This window comes from Archocentrus centrarchus, chromosome 10 (genome assembly GCF_007364275.1).
Source record: "Archocentrus centrarchus isolate MPI-CPG fArcCen1 chromosome 10, fArcCen1, whole genome shotgun sequence".
NCBI lineage: Eukaryota > Metazoa > Chordata > Actinopteri > Cichliformes > Cichlidae > Archocentrus > Archocentrus centrarchus.
Genome location: NC_044355.1, coordinates 22,780,243 through 22,789,715, shown reverse-complemented (window position 1 = coordinate 22,789,715; position 9,473 = coordinate 22,780,243). Strand labels below are relative to the sequence as shown.

At 46.9% G+C, this 9,473-nt stretch overlaps 1 protein-coding gene across 1 annotated transcript; it reads left to right on the top strand.

Moving 5' to 3' along the window:
- The first annotated feature begins 6,860 nt into the window (after positions 1-6,860).
- On the top strand, positions 6,861-8,749 carry LOC115787439 (uncharacterized). Its single transcript, XM_030740146.1, has 2 exons — positions 6,861-8,348; positions 8,448-8,749. Exon 1 carries the CDS (start codon positions 7,195-7,197, stop codon positions 8,071-8,073), a length of 879 nt encoding a protein of 292 aa, XP_030596006.1. The 5' UTR covers positions 6,861-7,194; the 3' UTR covers positions 8,074-8,348; positions 8,448-8,749.
- The last annotated feature ends 724 nt before the right edge of the window (positions 8,750-9,473 follow it).

Sequence of the window (9,473 nt, the reverse complement as noted above, 5' to 3'; positions counted from 1 at the left end):
AACCACCACGCCATCATGCTGCGAAGTTAAAGCATGATGTTCGACTTGTTTTGGCGATGCACTCGTGTATAGCAGCATGTCATAATGCTGACTGAGCTGAACAGATCATGTTGGAGTTTGAGCTAATAAATGTTGGACAACAGGTACTTTAAACCGAAATTACTGTTATTATTTCCACAACTCACCTACACCATCCTCTCTGTCTCCCTTACACATACCTTTACACACACAGACTGCATTCCCTCTCTGCAGACATTTCCCTATGTCTCCACTGTTAATCACCATCCATACTAAAATAAAGCAGACAAAAGTGAACATGCCCTAAAGGCAATATTCGAAATGCCTATAAAGTGTTGTCTCTGTTACCCCAATAAGTTCCTCAAATGTATCTCTTATTAAGCACACCAGTACACTCACCAAAGAATGGGTTAAAGTAAAGAAACAGCCCAATCAAATCCCAGATCTGAATTCTGATGAAATGTTGCAGAGGTGATTTCTGTGGGAAAGAGTGGGTGTGTTTGAGATTTTATATATATATATATATATATATATATATATATATATATATATATATATATATATATATATGCACTAAAAAAAACTCTATAACAAACTAAAGAAAAGTGAAAATCCAGAAAGCATAATACGGGCTCTTTGAACGGCTATCCTGCCGAGCTCAGCCTGCGTCTTGAAGCCGTTAAGCGTAAAACTTGACCTTCTTTCAGCTCACTTCATTGCATGGACACGAATCAGCTTAACATAAGTAGTAGCAAATCACCTCTCTGAGGTATTGATCCCAGGTCTAGACTCTTTCCTATAAGTGTCATTTTGTCAGTGAAATCACAGACAGAGCAGACAGTAATGTCCATGCTAGTGATGCAGTTGTAGTCATTCGCAATCTTTATCAGTGCTCTTTGGCTGTTAAATGTTTTGATTAGACACCTTTTAGATTTTCCAGATGAGTGTTATATTTCCTTGGTGAGAAACTGCGGAAACATATCACCACAGCCAGGTTTAGACTTTTATTCATACTGTAAGACTGCCATTTAAAAAGTTACACAGACAGTGAAAGGCATGGAATCAACCATATTTTTATATTATTGTACTGATGATTACATAAGGATAAGAAAGGCGTTTTGTTTTTGGAATTAGTGGCAAATCTTTGTGTCTGATTTTCATGATATCTAATTTGATCATTCATTTCAGATTCAGATGTGTTTTATTGAGCATAATTTAAATTCTATTGATCTCAGTGAGAAGGATGCATGGCCATTCAATGTTTATAGCACATAATCAGTAGTGTGTCATTAGTTTTATCAATATTAGTGAAATGAAGCTTCCGAGCAATAACAAGGTCAGACAAACACCGTAACACTTTTTTCTAGGCTCATATACAAATGTAGCCAGGTGAAATTGGAAGCGATTAAATAGAGGGTTAAACAGCCCCACCTGGTGGAGCATTGTTGTCATTCTCACTGAAGCTGGTTAGTCTCGCGAGAATGCGGAAATCCCGCGAGATTTCAGATCGAGGCTAGAGGCCAGACTAATGTCCCGTACGCCATCAGATCGCCGCAAAGCTGCTTGAGAAACCGATTGTTTGCCGCATGGTGTGGAAAAGCCAGAGCAGTGGAGCAGCGTAAGTGACTAAAGGCACAACATATACGTGTGATCCAGCGTGCATGGTGTGTGCGCTATTTTCAGAGACTGAGCTTATGTTTGCTCTTGCTGGTTTCAGAGGGGAGAAATCCAGTGATAGGCTGAGGTGGTGTGTTATAGCACAGGCTGACCACTGGAGTCAGAGTAAGTCACCGACTATTCCCTGGTGTTATGATGTGAAGTGTTATGTACTGTTTTGCTGTAAAACACTGTTTAGATTAACTTTATTGAGGGTATAGAGTTTAGTCGTGTTGTAATATTGTGAATGTGTTTGATTGTTTTATTCCTTTTCTTCTTGTCTTTGTTTTCTTTATCAGAAAAGTGAGGCCACTGCTGTTGTCTGTATAGGGAATCTGATTTGTACACAGTAGGAAAGCTTAGGCCTCCATTTTGTTTTCAATCTACAGCCGTTGATCAGTTCTGTGTCCATGAGCGGTGTTGAGACTGGAGGAGGCAGGGGCACAGTGTATTGTTAAAGTTGAGACTTTTGTTAATTAACCTCAAAACAAAGAATTAACGCTGTTCTTATTCTTTATTATGAGTTCAGTCGGGGAATAAAGACCCATTTTAAATTTTATTTGGTGTCAGTCCTGTCCTTTGCTGACCGGGCCACACTAATTTTGGTGTCAGAAGTGGGATTCCTCTTTAAGTTTTGAGGTCATTGTACTGAGAGTGAGCACGAACATATTGTACAGAGACAACAGTAGTGGCCAGAGGAGGTCCAGCTCCAGAGAGCCAGAGAGGGTGACGGCTGTGGCGCGGTGTCTTGGAGGCAACTGTGCGTGTTGCTGGTGTTCTGGAGGAGAGCCGACTTCGTCATCAGAGGCTGCTGGAGAGGACTAATTTCGACTGGTTTGGGACTGTTCGGTGGAGATACATAACGGCTAGAACTGTGATAATTGACTTCACTAAGGACATAGAAACAGAGACTCCTGAGAATGTCCGAAGAGGAAGTGGGGGCAGCTGCTCCCACGGCAGGAACCAGCCATGGAGATGATGCAGGTTTTCTGTTCAGTGATGGAGGTAACCCAGTTGCACAGCTACAGTCACAGGTCCTAGAGCTGGGCAGGAAGCATGATGAGATAATGTCAAGTATTGCTAATCTAGGTAATGTTCAAACACGGTCTGTTGTTTACATCCCAAGAGAAAAACATGTTGTACCTTTCTGTGGTGAGGTTGGAAAAGATGTGTACACTGTAGATGAGTTCATAGAAGAAATGCAGCGAATAATGAGGGTGAGGGGCCTACAGAGAGAGGAACGGGTAGACTTTATCTTGTCACATCTAAAGGGCCCAGCACTAGAGGAGGTCAAATTACGGATGGGAGGGCAGCCTAAGCATCCTAGTGACCTATTTTCATATTTGACTGAAGCCTTCAGAGAGAAGCGCACCACACCACAGCTATTACATGCTTTCTATTCTCGCAGACAAGTGGATGGGGAAGACTTTCGTGAGTATTCACATGCCCTCTCTCAGCTGCTAAATCTAGCTCTCCAACAATCCCCTAATGCTGTAGCTGACGCACAACTGGCTTTGAGAGACCAGTTCATTGAGGGGGTTCGGGACTCAGCCCTGAGACGCGGATTGCGTAAACTAGTTAGAGAGAAACCCGACTCTAACCTATTTGATGTCAGAGATGAAGCAATAATGTGGTCACTTGAAGACAGGCCCCGTAACATTAATGTAGCACGAAACCGAAACTTGGTAGGAGACAGCAGAGATGAGACTTTAGAGAAACCAGACTCAACCAGTAAAATACAAGCTGATCTGGCCATAACTCTGCAGGAAGTTGTTAAAATGATTGCACAGCAGGGTAGGGCGATCACTGAGCTAACTGATGCAGTTCGGGGGCTCACTGAGCAGAATATCAGCTCAGGGAGTGTTAATCAGGGAGGTAGGCCTAAGGTCCAGCCCAAGTACACAAGTGATGGTCAGCCTATATGTCTGCGTTGTGAGAGTGTGGGACACATGGCCAGGCAGTGTACTGCCCCGCGGAAGACAGAAAGTCAGTCACCTGCTGCACCTAGCTCCACGGTGCCGGGAAACAGGAACCCTCCATTGCTGTGAGCCGAGCAATGCGAGGAAGGTCAGAAGGCTCAGAGAGCATTTTAACCAAAGAACGTTTTCTGGAAAAGGCTGTTGGCAAGTGTCCTGAATTAGATGTTCAGATAGGGGGTGTCCCCCTTAGGTGTATACTGGACACAGGAAGTAACGTAAGCACTTTGACTGAGGGTTTCTTCAGAAACCACCTCCATGGAGGAGACGAGGACATGCACTGTACTGCTAAATGGCTCAAACTGACTGCAGCCAATAAACTGCCGCTCCCCTACTTGGGCTATGTCGAGCTAGACATACAAGTTCTTGGGGTAGCTCTCCCTGAGTGTGGTTTCTTGATAATCAAAGATGGGGACAATGAGGAGCCAGACCCTTCGGTACCTGGCATAATTGGAATGAACATTGCTAAGAGATGCCGGCAGCTGATACACACAGAGTTTGATGTAGCTCTGGATGGGAAGTTGGATCCCATCTGGAGGGAAGCTTGCCGTAGGGTACAAGAGGCGGAGCTAGTTGGAAAGACATCCATGGCCCGGCTTGCTAGTAAGCACAGGGTGCGTGTACCTGCCATGTCTGTTGCCACACTCCGTGCAAGGGGGCGCAAGGGACAGTCCAGCGGCAACTCCACTATGCTGCTCGAGCAAGGAGACTCACCACTGCCTTGTGGGTTGATGGTTGTTCCAACTGCCGTCTCATCCAACAGATCTGTGTTTCCGGTTCAGGTTATTAACCTCTCACAGGAGGATATCTGGTTGCCCCCAAAAACCAGGCTAGGCATTCTCAGCCAGTGCCATCATGTGGAAGATGACCCCTATGAGGTTAAGTTTCAGCGGATTTCTGCTGACCTGGAGGAAGTTAGCATTAGTCCGAGGGACAGTCAAAAATCAGCCAGTGACATACAGAGCTTTCTAGATCGGCTGCACTGTGGCGGCAGCCCAGAGCAGAAAGTAGAGCTTGAGTCGCTCTTGAAGAGATATGCAGATGTGTTTGCTGTGCATGATGAGGACCTGGGGTTCACTGATCGAGTGAAACATGAGATCCCGGTGGTTGAGGAGACGCCTGTCTCCCAGCCCTACCGCCGTATACCACCCAACCAGTACCAGGAAGTTAGGGAGCATATTTCAGAGCTACTTAGGAAAGGGGTAATCCAGGAGAGTTCAAGCTCCTATGCTTCACCTGTTGTTCTGGTACGCAAGTCGGATGGTAGTCTAAGACTTTGCGTAGACTACAGGAGGCTAAACGCGAAGACCAGGCGGGATGCGTTTCCGCTCCCACGCATCGACGAAAGTCTGGATGCACTCTGTGGCGCCAGATTCTTTTCAACGATTGACCTGGCTAGCGGATATCACCAAGTTGCAGTACATGAGAAAGATAGGCACAAAACTGCATTTACCACACCCTTTGGCCTGTATGAATATAAGAGAATGCCCTTTGGATTATGCAATGCGCCTGCCACATTTCAGAGGCTCATGCAGGCAACAATGAGTGACTTGGTGTTTCAGACTGTACTGATTTACCTGGATGACTTGCTGGTGTTCTCATCAACATTCCAGGACCACCTGGTGAGGTTAGAGAGGGTCCTGAAAAGGTTGAGGGAGACAGGGTTGAAGGTCAAAATGGTGAAGTGTCACTTCCTTCAACCTGAGGTCAGGTTCCTTGGTCACTCAGTCTCAGCCCAAGGCATAGGCCCGGACCCTGACAAGATAAGTGTTGTAAAACGGTGGCCCATCCCCAGTACTGTAGGGGAGCTCCGTGCCTTCCTAGGCCTTTGCAGTTACTACAGGAGGTTTATTGAAGGTTTCTCTAAGATCGCAGGGCCCCTTCATGATGCTGTGAATGCATGCATCAGGGAGACTAGCCAGATGAGGGCTAACAAGATGTTCAGGTCAGTCTGGACACAAATGTGTCAAGAAGCTTTCGAGCTGCTGAGGGACAGACTAACCAGTGCTCCCACACTAGGCTATGCAGACTTCACCTTACCTTTTATCCTTGAGACAGATGCAAGCAGCCTAGGATTAGGTGCTGTTCTGTACCAGGAACAGGCAGGTGGGAAGAAGGTGATAGCCTATGCGAGCCGGAGGCTCAGAGGGGCTGAGAAGAATGATCGAAAGTACAGCAGCATGAAACTCGAGCTGCTAGCACTCAAGTGGGCAGTTACGGAGAAGTTCAGGAGCTACCTGTTGGGGTCCAAATTTACTGTCATCACAGACAACAACCCCCTGTGTCATCTCTCCACTGCCAATTTGGGGGCTATCCAGCAGCGATGGGTCGCTCAGCTAGCTGTGTTTGACTTTGATGTGAAATACCGGCCTGGACGGTGCAATACAGCAGCTGATGCCCTCTCCCGGCATCCGCCAGCTGATGAGCCCGAGCCAGATAGTGAAGATGCAGAATTTGATCACTGTGTAGCCATATGCAGCTCACTCAAGACAGGGACATCTTTGGATATGAGTTTGGTAGCAGCAGGGATTGAACAGGGTAACATCAGGCAGTTGCAGGCATCTGAAGTAATTCCAGATAACATACCTGTGTTGCCTGGGTACTCTAAAGCAGAACTACAGTGTTTTCAAACATCTGACCCAGTGTTGGGGGTGCTGAGAAAGGTCTGGGGCCGCCAAAGAAAACCTACTTACCACGAGAGAGCAGGCTTATCCAAACCAGTACGCTCCTTGTTGAAACAGTGGTCCCGACTGAGAGAAAGAGATGGGCTTTTGTACAGAGTGATTGAGGATACTCACCTTGGAGAATGCTATCAGCTGTTGCTACCTGCATGCCTCAAAGAGCAAGTCCTCAAGAGTGTGCATGACCAGATGGGACATCAGGGCATTGAACGAACTTTAGGACTGTTGAGACAGAGGTGTTTCTGGAGTGGTATGCATGAGGATGTTGAACAGTGGGTTAAAGAGTGCCAGAGATGTGTCCTAACAAAGATGCCGCACCCAAGAATCCAGGCTCCATATACCCCTTTTTTAGCTACTCGACCACTTGAAGTGGTGGCTGTGGACTACACAGTGCTGGAGCGAGCCACAGATGGTCGTGAGAATGTGCTGGTGATCACAGACGTGTTCACAAAGTTCAGTCAGGCCATTGCCACAAGAGATCAGAAGGCAGATACGACAGCAAAGGCCCTTCTCAGGGAATGGTTTTGAAGTATGGAGTGCCCGAGCGCCTGCACTCTGATCAGGGCAGAAATTTCGAAAGTGCTGTGGTTGCAGAGCTATGCAAGTTGTATGGAGTAAAGAAAACCAGGACCACACCCCACCATCCACAGGGTAACCCCCAGTGTGAGAGGTTCAACAGAACTCTACATGACCTCCTGCGCACGCTTCCCCCTGAAAAGAAGCGGCGTTGGCCTGAGCATCTGTCAGAACTTGTGTACGCTTACAATGTCACACCACATTCAACCACAGGGTATTCACCTTACTACCTGCTGTTCGGGGTCCATCCACACCTCCCGGTTGATGCCCTGTTGGGCCAAGAGCAAATGAGGGATGATCAGCCTGACTGGTTAATTACCCACCAAGAGAGGCTGCGGGATGCGCACGCACGAGCAAGAGAGTGCGCCGAGAGAAAGGCTGCTGGAAGAGTGGTGCAGCAACAGGAGAAAGTGTACTGCCCACCTGTTGGGGTGGGGCAGGAGGTGTACCTCCGACATAGGCCTCCTGGGAGGAATAAGATCCAGGATGCATGGGCAATTCCAGTGTACAAGGTTGTCGAGGTCCATGGGACTACCTATACCGTGGAACCTTTGGAGGGAGGCCCGAAGAAGAGGGTCCATAGGTCCAACCTTCGGCCATGTGTGGGGCCCGTACCAGTGCAAACCAAGCGTCACTGTTTGGCTGCCCCCACTGTTGAAGGGATGTTAGTTTCGGAGTCGGAGTCGGAGTCTGACATGGAGCCAGACTTTGTGTTGATGGAGGAAGTCAGGTGTTCTCAAGCTGGGCAAGAGGCCATCGTGGGGCCTGACAACTTGAACCTGCTGGCAGACAGAGCAGGAGGCCATCAAGTAATAGAGTGTGAGGATGTGCCTGAGCAAAGGAGGAGCGAGACACCTAATAGTGATGTGGGGGCCAACTCCATGGACCATGCCCCACCATCAGGGCGTTTCAGCTGCCCTGAGGAGAAAGGGGGACCGCAGCCTGTACCCGCTCCGAGAGGAAGGAAGGAGAGGAAGGCCCAGGTGGAGCCACCCGTTCCCCCTCCACGTCGAAGTGAGAGAGAGACTGCAGGGAGACATAGAAATATGTTTCACCTACCCAGATCAGCATGTAATTCTGTGTCCTTTAGCCCAGATGTGTTCTCTCAGATACTAGCAGGGGTGGCCCTTTATACATCCAACCTTAGAGAAGGGATGGGGGAGTAGGAAGTCACCGAGGACGTTGACTTTTAGCAGGGGAGAATGTAGCCAGGTGAAATTGGAAGCGATTAAATAGAGGGTTAAACAGCCCCACCTGGTGGAGCATTGTTGTCATTCTCACTGAAGCTGGTTAGTCTCGCGAGAATGCGGAAATCCCGCGAGATTTCAGATCGAGGCTAGAGGCCAGACTAATGTCCCGTACGCCATCAGATCGCCGCAAAGCTGCTTGAGAAACCGATTGTTTGCCGCATGGTGTGGAAAAGCCAGAGCAGTGGAGCAGCGTAAGTGACTAAAGGCACAACATATACGTGTGATCCAGCGTGCATGGTGTGTGCGCTATTTTCAGAGACTGAGCTTATGTTTGCTCTTGCTGGTTTCAGAGGGGAGAAATCCAGTGATAGGCTGAGGTGGTGTGTTATAGCACAGGCTGACCACTGGAGTCAGAGTAAGTCACCGACTATTCCCTGGTGTTATGATGTGAAGTGTTATGTACTGTTTTGCTGTAAAACACTGTTTAGATTAACTTTATTGAGGGTATAGAGTTTAGTCGTGTTGTAATATTGTGAATGTGTTTGATTGTTTTATTCCTTTTCTTCTTGTCTTTGTTTTCTTTATCAGAAAAGTGAGGCCACTGCTGTTGTCTGTATAGGGAATCTGATTTGTACACAGTAGGAAAGCTTAGGCCTCCATTTTGTTTTCAATCTACAGCCGTTGATCAGTTCTGTGTCCATGAGCGGTGTTGAGACTGGAGGAGGCAGGGGCACAGTGTATTGTTAAAGTTGAGACTTTTGTTAATTAACCTCAAAACAAAGAATTAACGCTGTTCTTATTCTTTATTATGAGTTCAGTCGGGGAATAAAGACCCATTTTAAATTTTATTTGGTGTCAGTCCTGTCCTTTGCTGACCGGGCCACACAAAGATGATAACATTCTCTGATGTAGTGAAGTTCAAACGACTCCAGTCTTAATCCTCTTTACTTCCACCTAAACAGCTGTATGTTTCCTAATGATTTGTGCCCAGTTTACACTCCCCTATCCTGCATACTTTCATCTTATCCTAAATAGGACAAAAGCTTGTTATATTTAAAAGAACTTGTCATTAATCTCCGCTTCCTGTCATCGGTGAAGCTACAGTGGGAGTGATCTGAGTTGAGCATTGTCTGATCCGGCGTAGGCTGGTTTCCATCTGTCAGTAAATGCCACTGATCAGAGAGAAATTTTAAGTCTCTTCCTTGCCTCCTGCATCGAGTGCAAACCCATCTCCAATTTGATTCTAAACATCTCAACACTAATTGTTTGCTTTCTGGCTTTTAAGATGCTGCAGGAATTCATTGGCATTAAAGAAGATGTTCCTTGTCTGCTCGTTTTACTTGTCTTCCTAACCTTGTTTTCTTCTTATGCTGTTT